Source organism: Marmota monax, unplaced genomic scaffold (assembly GCF_021218885.2).
Source record: "Marmota monax isolate L192 unplaced genomic scaffold, Marmota_monax_Labrador192_F-V1.1 WCK01_AAM20220418_F8-fsc00004, whole genome shotgun sequence".
In the NCBI taxonomy this organism is placed as follows: domain Eukaryota; kingdom Metazoa; phylum Chordata; class Mammalia; order Rodentia; family Sciuridae; genus Marmota; species Marmota monax.
The window spans coordinates 18641076-18660815 of record NW_026692881.1 but is presented as its reverse complement, the minus strand read 5'-3'; the positions used below and the strand labels follow the sequence as shown (position 1 = coordinate 18660815).

Genomic DNA, 19740 nt, shown 5'->3' with positions numbered 1-19740 from the left:
ATCAAACTAGAAAGGAATTTTTCTCAACTGCTAATGAACCGGAGGCTCGGCTCCCGGCCCTCCCCTCCCCCCGCCCGGCCCTCCCCCTTCGTCCCCCCAGCCCCCTCCCCCCCCCACTTTCTTTTCTTCTCGGCCTCTGCTCCGGCCTGGAAGGCTCTGGGCTGCTGTCGGAGCCAGCCTGCGGCGGCGGGGCCGGGCCAAGCCAGCCGAGCCGGGCTGCTTCCTCAGCGCCCTGCCATCTTGGGCTCCTGGCGACTGCAGCGGCCGGGGGTCCAGGCGCGCGCGCTCGAGGGTCCTACGCCTTCTCTTTCTCTCTCTCTCTCTCTCTCTTTTTTTCTTTTTTGGTTGTCCCCCACCAAGGGGAGGGCTGGCGGCCTCTAGCAAATTAGGAGAGCTAGAGGGGAGAAAATGCCAATTCCTGATTTCTCTCCACCTCTGCTCCACCCACCCTGGTCCTTTCCAAAAAATAAAAAAAGATTAAAATTGGAAGAAGTCGGCAGAAAGGCGAGCGCCCGCGGCCCCCCGCTGCTGCCCAGGCGACGCGTCCGGGGCGGGCCTGCGCCGGTCGCTCTGTCTGTGGGTCCGTTTGTCCGCCCGCGGCTTCTCAAGTGAGGGGAGGGCACTACCGGCAGGGTCTTCACAGAGGCTGTCGCTTCAGAGCTTTATCCTCAGATCAAAAAAAAAAAAAAAAAAGAAAAGAAAGAAAGAAAAGAAAAAAAAAAGGAAGAAACCACCCCCCAACTCGAACACTCATCACAGCCACCTTCAGCCATCTTGCGCGTATTATTATTATTTGAGGAATAATCTGTTTAATAAAAATAGCTGCGTTTCTAGCCCCCTTCCCGGTTTCCTGGGGTCCCCGCCCCCTTTTAATAATAGTCTCGATAATAAAAATGATCGGCGGGCCGGGCAGTCACCGACTGCCTTTTCCTGCCTCGGCTCGCTCGGGCTCCGGCTCTCCTCCCTCAAGGGGCGGCGGGGGGGGGTGGGGGCTAGCTCGCTGCCGGGGCCGGGGGAGGGGTGGGTACGTCCTTACGGCCAGCCAGTTAGCCCTGCCGCCTGCTCAGCGAGGGAAGGGCGCCTTCGCCTCTGCCTCACTACCACGAGAAGGGCAGGCACTGGAAGGCCCTGAGGGACCCGCTGCCAGGGCACACTGGAGTCCCCGGTTCCCCAGTCACCGCCCGGCCTTGGAGCCACAGTCGCCAAGTATACAATGGGTTGGGAGGCCCTCAGGGTGGGGATGCTGGAGAGCAGGGGTCTGCGGCGAGTGGACTGGAGCGGACGGAGATGGGGGGTGGTGTTCGTACATCAAGGCCGGTCCCGCTACTCGAGAAGGGAGCGGGGAGACGGGGAGGGGGGGGTGAAGAGAAAGCGGCAGGCGGCGCCTTTAATCAGCTCCCGCTGGTTCAGCCCACCCGGCACTAGTGAAGTAGATGGGCGGGGCGAACTTTTCCGGAAGTGCTATTACAGCTGCAAAGGCGCCTGGTTCCTCCCCTTTTCCCTGTCTGGAACTGGGGATGTTCCAGAGTCTGCTTATGCTATTGGTCCCCAAGATGGGGCTCCGCCTCTTTAAGGCGGGGCAACCCCGAGAGTCTGACGTGACTGGTTCACTAACTTCGGTATGTTAAACATTGGGTTGGGAGAGGGTTTCTGTGTATCTTACATGGGCGATAATGCCAGTTCGTAGTGGGACCACTTCTTCCTGGGCCTCTTCACCTGTAGCTCTTTTTTACTTGAGGGAAAGGAGGGTTTGTTAATGAGTCTGCTCATCTGTCCTGTGAAACTGAACCGAGAATTGCAAAGGTTCACTGTGGGGCAATTTCCTGATGTCTTTAATACTTGTCTTCACATCCCTGACGCTTAAAACTACCGAGCATTATTATTCCTTTTCTATTTAGAAGGAAGCTGAGGCTTAAAGAATTAAAGTAATTTGCCTTAATTGGTCAGTCCACAAATACATAGTATAACAAAAGACTTCTTGTGTCTGTCATTTTTCTAGGCCCTGGGGATTGATTCCCTGGCAAATGCATGAAAATTTTTTTAAAATTTAAATATATGTAGGATACTTTCTGTGATAAGAGAGTAAGAGGCACACACAAAGGCTCTACAAAAGTGACATCTGAGCTGAAACCTGAATGCTCTGGAGGAATCAGGCAAGTAACAACACCGAGAAGAGAAGAGTGCGCCTGTCTGAAGGAAAAACAAATGCAAAAAGCAATAGAACAAGCATGTCCTACGGCAGAAAAAGGCTGTGTGGGAGGGAGAAAGGCAGGTAGGGGCCAGAACACACAGAGTCTTACAGGTCATAGTGAGGAGTTTGGATTTTAAACTGAGCAGCTGTGAGATCTGGTATATATTTTGGAAGTAGAAACAACCCGAATTACTGATGGATTAGATATGAGGTAGAGAGGAATCCATGCAACAATAGAAATTCCATCTCAGGGGTGTAGGAATGAGATAAAAATGTACTTATCTCTGTATGTAAAGCAGGGTGCTGTAATCCCAGTGAATCAGGACACTGAGGCAGGATGATCACAAGTTCAAGGCCAGCCTCAGCAATTTAGTGAGACCCTGTCTCAAAAAAAAAAAGAGTGATGGGAATGTAGCTCAATGGCAAAGCACCCTGAGTTCAATTCCCTTGCTTCTCCAAAAAGAAAAAATAAAAGTTTACTGTGTGTAGTATAATCCTCTCTATATGCCAGTCATGGTGCACACCTGTAATTCCACCAATTTAGGAGGCTGAAGCAGAAGGATCAAAAGTTCAAGGCCAGCCACAACAACTTAGCAAGACTCTAACCAACTTAGCAAGACCCTGAAAATAAAATATATGTGGTTTAGTGGTTAAGCACCCCTGGGTTTAATCCCTGGTACCAAAATAGGTAAATAAATAATAACACACAGACTTCTCTCTACCTTTTTATTCTTGGTGGTGGTGGTGCTTGGGATGGAACACTCTAGGCAAGTGCTTTACCACTGAGCTACACCCCCAGCCCTATTTTTATTTATTTTAATTTTTGCAGTACTGGGAAGTACTGGGGTGGAACTCAGGGCCTTATGCATGTTATGTGTGCACTATATCACTGAACTACACCCCCATCCCTGTTTACCCCTTTTTTTTGGGGGGGGGAGGTGTCGGGGATTGAACTCAGGGGCACTTAACCACTGAACCATATCCCCAGCCTTTTTTATTTTTTGAGACAGGGTCTCAATAAGTTGTTTGCAAGTTTCTGTGGCTGGTCTTGAACTTGTGATCCTTCTGCTCAGCCTCCAAGTCTCTGGGATTACAGGCCTGTGCTACCACACATCCAACTGATCAAAATGTTCTAAAATGACTCCTAGAGCCAGCTTGGCAGGAGGATCAAAAACTCAGTTGATGGGGCTAGGGTTGTGGCTCACTGGTAGAGCACTTGCCTAGCATGTGTGAGGCACTGGGTTGATTTTCAGCACCCCATATAAATAAATGAATAAAATAAAAATCCAACTAATTAAACAAAATATTTTTAAAAAATATTTAAAAATTCAGCTGTGCGCAGTGGCCTTCTTCTAATTCCTCACTTTTCTCAACTTTCAACTTCACTTGAAAGACATCATACTGTTCTGGTTTTCTCATCTTTTAACTTCTCGACTCAGCAATTTCCAATTCAGCAATATTGACAGTCCTCAGAGTCCTTCTCTCCATCCTCTTACTAATCTCCACCTGTCCTTGGGGGCCTTTCATTTAGTCCTCAGTATTTATTACTGTCTATATGCTGATGACTCTTCAGCCAATATCTCCAGTTTCTCTCTCTCTCTTGGATTTTGGCCTCAGAAAGAGGTAGTTCCATTACTAAAAAGTATCTAATAAATCATCACTGTCCCGGTTGCAGAAGCTTTTCACACAGATTTCTCTCAATTACCTTGAATTCAATGAATTGGAATCTAAACTCCTCATCTCTTCATATCCTAGCCTCTCCCTCTGTCTAAGATTCCCAATCTCAGTGGATCGATCCATCAACTATTTAGTTGTTACTAAGCCAAGGATCAGGGAGACAACCTGAACATTTTTTTGTCCCTCATCTATTTTATCTAATTGATCAGTATCAGGTCCTGTAGATAGATCTTACTCTTAAATATCTATATACTCGTATACTAATTGCTCATCTTGACATCTTCACTTGAAGGTACAAGCATCTCAAACTGAAAGTGTCCAAAATATACTATTTCTGCTCCAGTCATCCTTGACTACTTCTTAACATCTCCATTACTGGCTTCCCTGTTTCTGTCCTTACTTCCAGGAGTGAATTCTCAACAACGTAGTCAGAATAATCTTTTAAAAATATGTCAGCAGGTGCTGGGGCTGTGGCTCAGAGGCAGAGCACTTGCCTAGCATGTGGGGGCACTGGATTCCATCCTCAGTATCACATAAAAGTAAATGAGTAAAATAAAGGTATTGTGTCCATCTACAACATATATATATATATATATATATATATATATATATATATATATATATATAAAAATATGTCAGCATCCAGGAGTGGTGATATGTGCCTGTAGTCCCAGTTACTCTGGAGTCTTGAAAGGGAGGATCACTTGAGCCCATCACTTCTGAGACAGCCTGGGTAACATGGTGAGACTCCACTATTTATTAATAATGAACAAATTAGCTAATAAATAATAATTTTATTTATAAATACATTCATCTTTCACGGCTGTTTCTGGGTCTGTTTCCTTGTATTTCCCTATTGTACCATGAGCTCCTTCAGGCAGGGCCTGTGTCCATGAGAGTAAAGGCATGTGTTTGCTAAAAAACAACTGAGTGCTTAATTGAGTAATAATAAATAAATAAATAATGTAAGTCAAATCACATCACTCCTCTGCTTGAAATCTTCTAATAGCTTCCAAGAATGAAAGTTGAAGTTTTATAATTGCCTATAAAGCCCCACACAATCTCACCTGTGGGTAACCATCTGGTCTCACTTCCTATTAACTCCCCTTTCCTTCTGCTCCTGTCACCTTGGCTTCCCTGTTGTTCCTCAAACTTACCTGATGTGTTCCTTTTTAGTCTTTGTGGTTATTCTTTGTGAAGCCCTTTCTTCCTCCAGATTGCTCTATAGTTCACCTCTTCCTGTCATTGCGGTCCTTTGTTCAAATGTTACCTATGTAATCAGGCCTTCCCTGATCTATTTAAAAATAGACTTTTTGTAAAAATACATTTCATCACTGTCTATTGCTTGGATTATTTCAGTAGGTCCTAAATAGTTTTCCTAAAGAACAACTGAGTAGGGCTGGGGTTGTGGCTCAGAGGTACAGTACTTGCCTAGCACCACATAAAAATAAAGGTCCAACAACAACTAATAAAATACTTTAAAAAAAAGAACTGAGTGCTTAATTGAGTAATAAATAAATAATGTAAGTCAAATAATGAGAGCTCTCATTATTCCTCCCCCTTTGTTGTTTCCACAGAGTATATCTCCATGTACTATGTATTATACCTTTAACAATTATTATCTCTCATCATAAAATGTAAAAGGAGTGATTTTCTTTTTTTAAAAAAAATTTTAGTTGTAGATGAACATAATATCTTTATTTTACTTATTTATCTTTATGTGGTGATGAGGATCAAATCCAGTGCCTCATGCATTCGAGGCAAGCACTCTACCACTGAGTTATAACCCCATCCCAGGAGGGATTTTCTTTAATGCTATATTCCTAGCTTCTAGAATGAGACATAGCATAGTAGATGCTCGATAAGTATTGAATCGATGAATGAATCCTACTCTGTCCATCCTACTCTTCTACTTAATCCATGTTTGACTGGTCACTTTGCCTCCATTCTTACTCCCTTTTAAAACATTGTCCATCCAGTAGGCAGTGGCATGATTCTAAAATGAGTTTGATGCCTTAAGCCATATACTCAATTGGTTCAACAATTTGAAACAAATAGTTCCCAAGAGTGTTGAGGCATTTACTCTTGTTGTTCTGTCTGCCTGGAGAGCTTTTGAAAGTAAAGTCCCCACCTCTTTTGTTTGACTCATCCATAGATGTTCCTAAGATTTTAATTTAGATGTCACTTCTTTCAGGAAGCCTTTTAATCTCCCCAGACTGGTGTAGATACCAGACATCTCATGTCTGTTGTTTCATGTGGGAGGCCAACCTTATGGGTGACTGAGTTACACTCCCTAGCTGGGTGCCAAGGCGCTCAGTCACAGAAATGGGTATGTCTTGCTACAGCCCCATGGGTGAAGCTATGCTCACCTGTTCCTTTGTAATATAACCCCTTGCCCTGTTTAGGATAGAATCTTCCAATGGAAGTGCCTTGTGTGTGTCCCCTCCTCTTACTGTGCCCTTGGGTGTGGCCTACCCAGGTGTCAGTCAACCTGCTGACAGTGGACATCATGAAGATAGACTCAGCCCCCTGAAACCTGACCCCTTGCCTCATTTGAATAGCTTCTCCTCATTAAAAGGGGTCAGAGCGTGTTCTCGCTCTCTCTCTTTCTATGGACCCTTAAGGTCAGAGGAGCCGTCACAGCAACCCCAAAGAAAAAGGTATTTGTGTCTCTTGTGTGGTTATTTCGTGCAGCCCGGTTAGCCCAGTTTAACTAGAGTGACCCCTGAGCCTTTTAGTCGCGAGAACAGAAACCCGGCAGTTTCATATGAGCCTTTCAAAAGCTCTGTGAGGCAAATATCCATTGTAGGTGAAGAAACTGAGGCATAACTTAGTTAACCTGAAGTCACATTGGTACTAAGTGGTAGAAGTAGGACAGAAGGATAGAAAGCTGCGCAGTGCCTTCATTTTTCATGACTCTTGCTTGCATCTGTTTACGTGCATTTCTTCCACTGTAGTATGAACTCCTTCAGGCAGGGCCTGTGTCCATTTCGCGAAATTTAAGTTTTGGCATGTTTTTGCTGAAAGAATAACTGAGTGCTTTCTAGTTCTTACTGTTCCCACAGTGTTACTGGAGAGGCTCAACTGTGCACAGTGGCCTTCATGTCTTGTACAGGTGGCCACCTGGTAGCTTTATTCTCCATGACTTTTGAGCTCTTATGGTACTGAGATGGGGGGAAGATGCAGTTTGGGTAAACTGGGTAAAGAAGGAACAGTTCCCTGCCCCTGGTTTTCTGGCTTCAGTAAGGTCACAATGCCAAGACTCCTTCAACCCTCAAGTTATTCAGAAAGCTATGCTCATACAACCATAGATACCCACCACCAGTTGACTGCTCCTCCCCCATTCTGCCTACACTCAGTTCTCTCCTGAGGACTTCGTACATTGAGGAGAAGGGGAAGAGGACCGGGTCAATCCCAGCATGCCCCCAGAAGGGGCCTGTAGATGGTTGCCCTTTGTAAACTACATCCTGCACTGCCGATATAGTCTGGGAATACACTTTCCCTTTTCCTGCCAGCAAATCAAACCATCCCCTCATCCCCATCCTGCTCTCCCCACCTCCTTCCTCCCTCTCTGTGGTCTGCAGCTGCCTTGGTGCCTGGCAGGCTGGCCTGAGTCACTCCCAGCTTGCATTCTCCTTCTAGTCAAGACAGTCTGGCCAATCTCTCAGGCTGTCCAGCCCCATGGTCCTGGGGCATATATCCCCCCTCCCCAGATAAGGCAAAGCAGATACCCGGCAGAATATAACAGCCTTTCTGAAGGAGCATTAAAAATCACATGGCAGGGCTGAGGATGCAGAGCACTTGCCTAGCACTTGTGAGGCCCTGGGTTGAACCTCAGTACTAAAAAGAAAGGAAAAAAAAAAAAAAAAAGGTCACATTGCAGATTTTCTGCTCTAGAGACTTTGGTGTAGGCCCAGGAGCCCTTCTCTTTCCAGAAAAAAAACTCAGCCGGTACAGTCTCCCAGAACCACCTAAGTACAGGGTATCACTATTCTGCATTTTTTAGTTGTAGTTTGACACAATATCTTTATTTATTTTTATGTGGTGCTGAGGACTGAACCCAGGGCCTCACACATAGTAGGTGAGTGCTCTACCGCTGAGCCACAATCCCAGCCCACTATTCTGCATTCTTTGGGGCAAGAACCTCACCCTGACCCTGGGTCTTTCGAGGCCAGTCAGATGAGGAGGGTGAAGTAACTGCCCCATCTCCAGGGAGCAAGGGGAAGGGACACAAAGGGATCATCCTGTGGTTGTCAGCCTGGCTTCACATCCTCCTAGCTCCCTTCTTCTGGCCACCAGAGGGATTGAGGCTCATGTAGGACCTACCCCTATGTGCCAGGGGCCAGCCCCTTGCCAGAGTTCAATAAGAGGTCACAGGGGAAGAAGGGGTACTGATCTCCTCCTAGAAGTCCCCCCAAGCAGCTGGGGCTCATAAAGGATGACAAGAACTAAGAGTTCTTACACAAGAACTGACAACCCCCTCTCCTTGCCTGTCCTAGCCCTGGGTGCTGCAGCCCATCCTGAGGACCAGAAGAAAAAGCCCTGTCAATTGCCAAGACAGAAAATCAGGTCTAGCAGTAAGACACAAAGTTCTGGGCTAGCTTGGGCAATTGAGCATGACCTGTCTCAAAACAAAACAAAACAAAACAAAAAACAAAAACAATGGCTGGGGATGTAGTTTAGTGGTTGAGCATCCCTGGGGTTCAATCCCCAGTACCAAAAAAAAAAAAAAAAAAAAAGTGTGAGGTCCTGGGCGATCTCACAGGTTTCAGGAACTCTGTCTGGATGCAGACACCACCTTGTCTGCCTAGGACTCTAGGCTGTTGCTTCCCTGGGCCCCCCAGCATGGGTCCTGGAGAGGCAGTAGTTGCAGGGCAGTCCAAGGAAGGAAGATACATCCACCTAGCCCAGGCCTAGAAGACTTGGTAACAAGTGTGGGCTGGCCTGTATCCACCCATGAGTGCAGCTGGTTTTGAGATGCCCTTCCTTCCAATCCTGAGTCCTGAACCTAGGCCTAGGTAAGGAGGTTGAATTTAAATGCTTGATGAGGGGAATAGTTAGCTGGAAGATGGAACAGGACTTTCAAACTGGAGGTGAGGAAGTCCTACGTTCCCCACCTGTTGGGCCCCTCTTCTAAAGGGGATGCAGGGATTGGTGAGAAGAATAAGGAATGGCAGAGAGAAGGTCCCACCCACTCAACTCAGACTGGGTTCCTCACTCCAACCCTCTGACCTTAGAAAAATCAAGACCCATGAGGGAAAGCCTATCCCAGCACTTTTCTGCATGACTGTAGAGTCACCAGTTAGGCAACCCCATGCCTTGCACCCTCTGCACTCCCAACAATACTCCTTAGGTCTTCCCCTACCTGGGCACCAGGCTTCCTGCTCCACTATTCCAGGCAGCCAGAAAGGAGCACACAACTCAGGCGCTTCTGCAAATATGTTTAATGCACTTAGATTACACAGAGGAAGAGGGGCAAGAAGGAACGACGTCATCTAAGTGAGTCACTCAAAAATTCTTACAAAAGCCCCAGGCTGGCTGCAGCTCCAGGAACCGAGTCGCCACTGACATTAAAAAAAAACTAATATAAAATTTTACAAAAGTCTGCTTCTTGCAGCATTCAGGTACTTGTACAAAAGGAGGGGTCTTCCTACAGGGCTCCTGACTTGTAACAGGGACCCAGGCACCTCACATGGCATACGGGTCCTGGAAGGCAGAGAAGGAAGATCACATAAAAAAATAGTCCAGGGAGTTCCACTGGTCTGCCCCATAGGGGCACCAACCTTCAGTTTTTCTGTCCCTTCTCAACTCAATCTCAGAAACCATCCCAAGACCTTGGGTCTGGTTTTAAGAATTCTCTAGCCCTTTTAGACTCACCCCAAGGCTTCTTAGTTCCTGCCCTAGAGCCTTGCCCATGGAAGAATAGGAGGCACCAACATCCCTGCCAGGCCAGAGACCTTGCAGGAGCTTCCCTGCCCCCTCAGAATGGCAGCCATCCTCTTGCAGCCATATTGGACCTTAACAGCCACAGGAGTCTGCCTTAGACAGCAGCAGGTACAGCAAGCAGGGAGCCTCCTCTTCTCTGAAGCTTTAGTACCAGGGACCTGGAAAGATGGGGTAGGACTGGGCAAGCCTGAAGAAGGGGCAGACAGAGGGAGACAGAGAGTCCCTGCCCCCTTGATCCATATAGCTTCAAGGAGGGAAAGAAGGGGTTCATTTACTGAGTACCCACCATGTGCTGGGCACCATACAAGGTCAGTCTAGCTTGATCCTGTCAGGGTCCCCTCTCACCAACCAGGAGCTCACTGGAGAACCTCCTCCCTGAGAAACCTCAGAATCCATGGGAAAGACCAGATGAGAGATGGCTGAGGCCTTATCACTCTCCTGGAGCCAATGTTCTGTAGAGAAATAATGGGTGCTCAGCACCAGCAGGATCTTGGATGTTCATAAGGCTCCCAAAGTGGTGGGGGCAGAGGGGCCCCAGGCTTCCTGGGCTTATCACTCAGTACTTTCCTGTTCCCTTCTACCATCCCCAACTTCCCAAGCTGAGGGCCACCAAGCAGATGATGCTATCATTCAGTTTGTAAAGGTCCTGCAGGTCTGGGGCAAGTTGTTGACCAGATTTTTCATGGACTGATGACAAAATATAGCTCAGAAAATGTACCTATTCCCACAAAGCAGGCAGATAGAGGTAGGGATCCCTTAGGCAGCTCCCAGGAAGGGAGAACTTGGGGAGATGCTGGTTGGGATGGCAGGATAACAAATTGATGGCACCTCTCTGCCCATGAAATATCAGAAGACAAGATCTTCAAAGGTGGGGCTGCCATGATGGATGAAGATCATCCAGCATCCTTCAGGGAAAGTTCTCAGGGCAGCAGGCTGCTTCTTGGCTGGAAGGCCTGAGGCCAGTCTCTCCCACATGCTCCAGGCTAGTTGCCTTGACATTCTGAGCTTAGTAGAGTTAATAGGATAACCCTGGAGTTGTACAGAGGGTTTGGGCCTAGTGGACCCTTGGAAGTCCAAAGTTCCTTGGAGACTCTAGCCAGCATCCTCATGACCTTGGAGGCAGCTCTCGGAGGCTGGTTATCTCATCAGAGGGATTCTGTACCCTATGGGCCTCCTGATGCTTCCTGGTGGGTGCCCATGTAGGTGGTGGAGGTGAACAGAGCTAGGGAAGAGCCCTTCATGGTCCTTGACAGACAGAATGACTTGTTTTAGAGAGGTCTGAAGGGTGATTTTGAAGTAGCCCCCTGGAGTTGGAGGCTAAGAGGACAGGAAAGGGGCTTTCTAATTCCAGGTAAGAAGTGGGAGATGAACTCAAGAGTTAACTCTAAAACTTTGGGTCAAAGACAGGTTGGCTTCTAGAAGGCAAAATGTGCGATCTGTAGTACTAGGGTTGAGGGACCAAGGACCACAGAGTCCATGATGTGCTGGGCGTGGTGGCACATGCCTGTAATTCCAGCAGCTTGGGAGGCTGAGGAAGGATTGCATGTTCAAAGCCAGCCTCAGCAAAAGTGAGGCACTTAGCAACTCAGTGAGACCCTGTCTCTAAATAAAATACAAAATAGGGCTGGGGATGTGGCTCAGTGGTGAAGTGCCCCTGAGTTCAATCCCCGGTACCCCCCCCCCAAAAAAAAAAAAAAAGGAGGCCAGGATGTAAGAAAGGAGACAGGACAAGGAACAGGGAATGAAAAACAAGAAAATAATGGATGCAGGGAAGACTGGGGTGGGGTGGGTGGAGGTGGGGAGCTGGCAGAGAGCAGTACAGGCAAAATCAAAGTGAAAGAAATGGTGAAGGGTTGACTTTTCAATTTTTAATAAGCCAGAGTACTGTAGCCTGGGTGCTGGCAAGCCTAGGGGATGAGGAAAGGGGACAGGGGTAGTCAAAGAGCTGAAGACCTAGGCCCTGAGTAGCAGGTGGGGATGGTCTGTGAGGTGTGCAATGGTGTGCAATGGTTGGGATGGCAGGATAACAAATTGATGGCAGGCCTGGTTGAGTGGGAAAGGCCTGGAAGTTGAGACCGGGGCCACCAGTATCTTTGAGTTCCTAATGACTCCTGAACCTTGTGGGAGCCCAGTTCACTTGGAAAACAGCAGCAGTACTGCTTCCTGGCACCAGCTACACTGGGCTCAAGGCTGTATGGAGAGTATCCAGGTTCCTCTGGCCCAGATGGGAAGAAAAGTTCCTCTGGGAAGCAGGGACTGCTCCAGGACCTGGAATCCTTTTCTGGGAGAAGTACAGGGGCAGACAGAGGCCCCTGTCTGAGAGAATGGGAAAGTTCATCTGGGAATAAAGTTCTGCTTAAAAAACATTATACAGACAGCTTCTGGACATCTTTGCCATACAATAAAATACCATTCGGTTTCTACAAAATAAAGAAGAAAATCAAATGTAGGAATCATTCCATGACTGGAGCAGCTCAACGAGCAAAGACGTATGGAATTGAACTGGGCAGCCACCCATGTGTACTCCACACTGGGCTGAGTGGCAGGGGTAGGTGAGGACAAGGCCTATCTCCACCCAAGGGCACATCAAGGGTTCAGAGTCAAATCTCAATCCAGAACCCGTGGTGCCAGGGGTGGAGAGGGTTTACATGTGCCCACTCACTGGCCCAGTGGGATGAGGGCCTGGTTACGTGGACTTGGCTGGCTGGAGGGCGAGGCCCCTGAGCTGGAGGTGAGGCAGGGGCCTGTGGCCATACATGGGAGTCGCACAGTCGTCCTCACACTTGTCCTTTTAATTTGTGGGAATCTCCCTTATGCAGTTGTTATACCGGAAGTCACTAGAGAGCAGCCGGGCTCCCCTTGGCCCCTGCAGGGCCTAGCCCAGGCTAGTGCAGAGGACTGTCGAACACCACATCCGGGAGGATGGAGACTTTGAGCTTCTTTTCGGGCCAGCTGTACTCTTTGGGAAGTTTGAACTGTGGAGGAAGCAAGCACAGACCCAGAGTACATGTGATTAGCAGCGAAGGAGGCCAAGAGAGGCAGGATGCTTGTCCAGGCACTATCTCTGGGGTGCTGGGGGAAAGAGAGAGTCACTGGATACCAGCTTCATTCTCAAATGCTAGACCCAGGTGGGCACCTGGGATAAAGTTGCTGAAATTCCCTCGTCTCTTCTTTCCCCTTGCCCTGCCAATAACTAACCAGGTTGGAGGAGGTATGTTTCCCTGCTCTTTTTTAACTATGCTGATCTCCCTCCTGCTTACTTCCTTGGTTCTGCCTCCAGCCACAAGCATGTATGGAATCTGCTCTCTGAGGCCCTGAGGCTGGCACATGGCAGGCCAGAGCAGGGTGCGGATGCTACAGGGAAGTGGCTTGAGGTCTATCATTGCCATGGCCTCTTTTCAAGACTGGTGTGGGCAGGACCCTGAAACTTGTCCTCCATACCTTTGCCAAAGGGTCCAAAGGGAAGGAGGCCCTAGTTCAGATCCAAAGTCAGACTTTCATTCGTGGCCTTGGTGGGAGCAAAGGAGCAGGATCAGTGTGGTTTGAGCCTGGTGCATTCTCAGAAGGAACAAATCCCCATGCTGCTCTCCCTGGTTCACTTTCATGCACTTCCCATGGTCCCTAGCTCAGAGTGGTGGCTGAGAAGAGACCAGGGTCTTCCGATCCTACCCTAGAAATAACTGATCAGTTTGTGTTGTTTCTTCTGCTTCTGCTTACATGGGGGCTTATGGTAGGGAAGAGAAGAAGCTGACATCTCATTTTTTCTGGATTTTAGGACCTTGCATGTAGATTGACACACCGTTGGTGCTCAATGAATGTTCACTGACTTGGACTAATACTGGAGCTTGGAAGCAGGGTCTGTCTCTTATGAGTCTTACTGTCTTGGAGCTAGACCACAAGTTAGGGCCACGATGAAAAGAAGAAAACTGCTCTCAGCCTGTCTGGAGCTGAGCTGGAGGTGAACAGGCCCTGATGCTTCCTGGCTGGCTCCTTCTACCCTCCCTCTGGATGGGGGACTGTCCATGCCAGGACAAAGTAGAGAGTGGGGCAGGGTGTGGGGATAGCCTTTGGACAGGAAAGCAAAAAAAAAAAAAAAAGTCATTTTTAGTGACCTACTTTCCTAAGCTCCCCTGGCTCCTATCCCTTTTGCCTGGACTGTCCCTCTCCCACCCCTTCAACACCCAAGCTTAAAGCAGCAGCCTGGCGCAGCGCCACCCCAGTGTGACAAGGCCTCTCCGGAAGCACTTCTGGGCAGCTGGCTCTGGCCTGACTGAATGGGAAGCGAGGCCTCAGAGATCAGTGACTTATGGGAGTTGATTAGTTGGCACCAATTGAGTGCTTGATGACTTTGGAATGTATATGAATTAATTTATCAAAATTGTATCCCAGAGGATAGAGAAGACAATGCCTTATTGGGGTAAATGGCTCTCCTGTCCACCCAGAGATCCATCCAGGATAGCCCACCTTGAGCGTTTAAAGTCTCACGAACATCAGAGGCCTCTATATCCTGCCTATATGCCCCTGGGAGCCCTGGCAGCTGAAAGGTCCTGCCTTGCCTCCCTCTAGCTTAAAAGCCTAGCCCTTGGGAAGTAAAAGAGCTCTCCCCCAAACACATTTCCTGGAAGACAGGGCAAGGGAAGGGTCTGTCTCTGCCACAGGGAAGGGAGGGCCAAGAAGAGCTCTCCAGAGGCCTGGGCAGCTTGCTAATGTTCCACTAGCCCATCAGGCATTCAGGCCAGGAAGACTCAGGTCCCGCTGGGGTACTGGTTAGTAGGAGGCAGGGGGAGGGGAAGGGACTTTCCAGGATGAGGTAAGTCCCACAAATGAGGATGCTGGGAACAAGGAAGAAAAACAAAGGGGATTATGGACTCCATTCCTGTATCCCAGAGAAGTACCCAAGGGAAGGCATACCCCCCCCCCCCCCACCTGCCAGCTCCTCAGACTCTGAGCTAGCCTGGAAGAGGAGACTAAGACGGGAGAGCTGAAGAAAGGAAGAAGGAAGAGTGGCTCCTGGGTGGCCCAAGGCGAGAGCAGTAGTCCTTCGCTGCCCACCAGAACTCCCTAGTGGAATGTTCTCTGGCAGCAGAATGGGCTTTCTGTTCAGAACCTGCCAGGGAACAGCAGGGGCTAGGGAGAACTCGTACTGGCCTGAAGGCCCTGGCTGCCTCTTCAATGAGGTTCTTAAGAGCTGGCAATTCAGACAATTTGCTTGGTGTCCTCATAAGGGCGGGGGTGGAGCAGGGGATGGTGGTGGTTTATGGAAACAGAAGAGAAATGAAGCCATTTAACATTCCTGGGGGCACTTCTTAGCCTATCCCAGCACCTCAGAGAGCAGCCTGTAGATGCAGACATGTAGACACACACCTGGAGAACAGCCCCACCATGAGAGAGAAATCAAACAGGCTTACTTCCTCTGGAGAAGTCAAATCTTCTAAGTCCTCCAACATTTTCTCTACAAACTCTTCAGTCAACAAAATCTGGGAAGAAGGCACAAGGCAGACTTTTATTTTTTTAAATATATGGTCTTTTTTGCCAATTGCTAGCTGTGGATCTTTCTTCTGGCCATGGAGGAGGAATCAACCCATTGCTCAGTTCTAGGGACAGAGGGAAATTCTTGAGACCTAACCCCAAACACACACCCCCAATGCCTCCCACCACCACCTGCCTGTGATATCACCAGAGTCTGGCAGAGAAGGAAGAGGGTCAGAAGACAGTGGGGAGGTGTGGTAGGGACATCTGGAGGGTGGGTAGTGCTGTTCCCAGAAGGGAGATGGAAACTGGTGTGGGGGGAAAACCAACCTCTTTTGGCTGTTCAGGGCTCCCGCATATGCAAGGTGGGGTGGGGGGATGGGGACAGAAAAGTCATAGAGCAGAGAAGTTGCCAACATCCTCCTTGCCCCATCAGGCTCACATGTTCCCACCTCCTTTCCCATCAACTTGGTAGGACAAAAGGAATCTATTTGGCTTTAGAATACAAGCCCTGTCTGGAATCTAGAAATGCCCCTGAAATCCAAGAATGTCTAAGCTGGATAATTTGAATATTGTGGACCAACCTCTCTCATTTTATAGATGGGGAAGGGACTCTCAACTTCCCTTTCTACCTACAGTATTCATGTTATTTCAGGCTGGCTCCCAAGCCCCTGCCCTACTGGTTCAGTCAATGCTGAGTTCTTCAAAACTCCTGAGATGCTTCTTTCCTAGGTTCCGTTCAGTCTCCTACTCTGCTGATACCTGCCACCTCAGGCTTTAAGGTTGGACAGTCTAATCCTACTATTTGGTTGACAAAACCATCATCCTCAATGCCTAAACAAAATTTCTCAGCTAGTTTGAATGCCCACAGATGCTGAGGGCTTCTAACGCCAGGCCTTCCTCAACCTGATGGGCCCCTTAACCAACCCATTGGTCTGGTAAGCCATGCTCACCACATGCCTGCACCACCTCGGGCTTGGCTAAAGATATCTTTCCTCTTCCAGATTCTGGCCCTTTCCTCTCTCTCCTCTCAGTCCTTGTCCTTAGGGCTTCCCCAAGGCTGTGGCTCTACCTGCTTCCCACATGTGAGATAAAGTGAAGTGGCAGAGAAAGGAAAGCAAGCAAGAAGGGTCCTTAAGGATGGACCCCAAAGGAAGTTGATGGGGTGGGGTGGCAAGTGAGAAAACTACCCTCAATGAGTAGAAAAATCACCATCATACCAGGTACCTGCTGACTGAACATGTATGTGTCTTATGTCCTTCAGTCTCCTTACAGATGAGGAAACTGAGGCACAAATAGGTTACAGCATGTGGCCTACGGGGCTGAGACAAGACCATATCTCAATCATATCTGGATGGGAAACTTAGTTCCTGAAGTACTGCTTCTAAATCCTGAACTTTTAGTGCCAGGACATTTGCTCCTGTATTCTTTTCTTTTCTTTTTTTTTAGTTGTAGATGGACACACTATCTTTATTTATTTATTTATTTTTATGTGGTGCTGAGGATTGAATCCAGGGCCTTACATGTCCAAGGCAAGTGCTCTACCACTGAGCTACAAACCCAGTCCCTCATGTATTCATTTTTTAAGACAAGGCATGAAGGCAGCCCATATTTCACTGGACTAGCCTTCCCTTGGCTGACAGGACCCATCTTTCCCAGGATGGAAGCCCACAGTTAGGAACAAAAACTCTGACCACTAGCCCATGACTCTTTACCAAATCTTCTGTTGGAGGAGCTCAGGCCTCAAGTGAGAAACGGAACAAAGTCAGGGCCAAGTTGGCCCAAGGGAGTGCCTACCTGAGGTGTCCCCTTCTTGTTCTTTCTCCAAGTTCTTCCTAGACTGTAGTTATACCCAGTTAAACTCATACCCAACCTTCCGGCAGCCCAAGCCCTTTCTCTTCATACTCTTATCCCAGGGAACATCCCTCCCTGGCCACCAATTCCAGAGTTTCTCTACCACTTATCACCAGTCTGCTCGAGTAGTATAACATCATATTTATATATTTGGCATTTCCAGGGCTTGTTGCCATCCCTGCAAATGCTAGCGCAAACACAAGCATACCACAAACCCAGTTACAATACAATGGCTCCAGTCTGGGCCAAGCTGGGTTCACTTCTAACCCATAAATATTTGAGGGAGGGGCTTTTTCCTAGAGCGGTCACTAGGTCTGGGCCTATAACTAGTGCTAGGGTGAAATGGGGCATGGGGAGGGTTACAGAGATGGTGGCTACCCAGTGAGACTCCAAAGGGAATTGTTTCTCAACAACAGGAAAGGTAATGCCAATAGCACTGACAAAGGTCTGGAACTGGTGCTGGGAAAGGGTAAGCTATGGAAGCTTTTAGCAGAGCCACCATCAAACGCTGCACCATCTGTGTGTGGACTTATTTTGTACTCGATGGGGGAAGGGATGGCAAGACTCGAAAGGAGGACAAATTCTAGTCACTCCTCCATTTTCACTTCTGGTGATTTGTTGGTTTCTGTTGGAAACTTCACATTATTTTTTAAAAAATTAAAGGGGAAAAATTATACATGAGATCTTCATGATATTAAGGGTGACATTCTCTGCAAAGAAACACGACAGACTGTCATAGCTCCAGGCACCTAATTTAATTTACTTTGGGAGTTAAACCTTAGAAGCTTGGATTGAACAAACAGGCCCTGTTCTTTGTATATTTCAGAGCTAGAGCTGAGAATGTTAACAGATCTTATCAACAGGACACTGGAGATAGACAGCTATGATGGAGTAGCTCCTGGGAGCTCTCACGAGGAACAGACTCACCGTTGTGATGTAGCTGTGGGAAGAGTCTGTGAAGGTCTGGGGCTTGGAGCACCTGAAGCTCTCTGGGTCCCCATGGAGCTGCCTGGCTCTGCCACAAATAATAATGGGAATGGCTATGACAGTGACAGTTAAAATGACCAATAGCAGTGACTCCCCTGCTAGGTGTTTGACCTGAATCTTCTCAGGGAATCCTAAGATGATCCTGCATAGGAGGAAACTCTCATCACCAAGACAAGAGGATGCTTTTTTACCCCAACCTTAGAAACCTGTATACTTAGGGCTGGTCTCTCTCTCCTCCGATGGGGGAGGTGAAGGTCACTTTGGCTTCTACCAGTGGCCCAGAAAACTAGTAATACCAGCCCTAGCCAGCCACACAGCTCCTGACCACCCTCAGTTCAACAGGACTGGAACCCAAAGTATTATAGACATGCAGCTGTTAAAAATCCAGGCTAGACATCTGGAAAGGAAAGCAAACCATGCCTCAAGATGGTTTCCAAGTGGATCCAGTAGGACAAATTTTTAGGCTAGCCTGGTTGAGTCCCTATATTTCAACAGTTCTGCTAGCCCAGAAAACAGCAGAAGTAATAATGACAAGAATGATAACTTCACCCTTTTATATTTGCACTCATGAAGAGCCACACATAAAACATTTAGGTTTGTGTACAAACTGCCCATGGAGTGAGGTGACCCTTGAATGAGAGGCATACTTTCTTGTAAGGCTTTTTTTTTTTTTTTTTTTTCTGGTGGGGGCAGTACTAGGGATTGAACTCAGGGGTGCTCGGCCACTGAGCCACATCCCCAGTCCTTTCTTATATTTTATTTAGAGACAGGGTCTCACTGTATTGCTTAGGGCCTTGCTAAATTGCTAAGGCTGGCTTTGAACTCATGAACCTCTTGCCTCAGCCTCCCCAGCTGCTGGGATTATAGGTGAATGAGCATGAGAGCCACTATAAAGGCCCCTGTGAGGCTTTTGAAAATATGGAGATGTTAGACACTAAGTCCTCCTGAATCAGAATGCCCGGGGCAAGGCCAAGGCATCTTCATTTTCTTTTTTTTCAGTAGCGGGGATTGAATCCAGGACATTGTACATGCTGGTCAAGTGTGCTACCATTGAGCTATATTCCCAATCCTTCTTCTTTTTTGTTAAAATTTTGAGATAGGGTCTCACTAAATTGACCAGGCTGGCCTCAAACTTGTAATTCCTTACAGTCTCATGTCACTGTACCTGGATAGCATCTGCATTTTAAAAAGATACCTCAGGAGATCAAGGTGGAGAGAGTGCTAGGAAATAGGCACAGAGGGAAAGGGGTTTGGGCAAGGCTCTACCACCATTTAACTGGCTGAGCTGAGAATAATGGCTTCTCTCTCCCCACTGGCATCTTTGGCCAGGGAAGGGGTGAGGAATCTAGGCCAGTACTTTACTCCAGTGGGCTCACATTAAGTGCCTTAGGACAGTCTGGCTGGTTGGTGGTGAGGGAAGATTGTCAACAACCTATCAATTCCCCAGGCCCCAGCAAGTTCCAGAAAGGAACCTGAAAAGTGATCTTTTGTTAGTGCCTGTCCTGGGCAGGCCCAGCTGTGCTGCAGGCAGGGGCCCAGCTGCTGCAGATCTGATGCTGATTCAAATGTCTGTGGTCAATAATATTTTTTGAGGTCAATGATATTTCTGAATGGCT

General features: G+C 48.0%; 1 protein-coding gene across 13 annotated transcripts in view; it reads right to left on the bottom strand.

Annotated features, from left to right (window-relative positions):
* Nucleotides 1-993: 993 nt before the first annotated feature.
* Nucleotides 994-19740, bottom strand: part of Sufu (SUFU negative regulator of hedgehog signaling) — a 119147-nt gene continuing 100400 nt past the window's right edge. For 2 of the 13 annotated variants that reach the window (XR_009227321.1, XM_046449987.2), the window contains 2 exons: nt 15223-15291; nt 9298-9574 (listed from right to left, as the gene is read on the bottom strand). Coding sequence is in view for 8 of the 13 variants with exons in the window: in XM_046449987.2 (XP_046305943.1) it covers nt 9557-9574; nt 15223-15291 (87 nt within the window). In the remaining 5 variants the exon portion in view is untranslated. Of the gene's footprint in view, nt 2572-9297; nt 12790-15222; nt 15292-15312; nt 18153-19740 lie in introns of those variants that run through there. The other 11 variants (XM_046449984.2, XM_046449986.2, XM_046449982.2 and 8 more) reach the window with 9 other exon arrangements.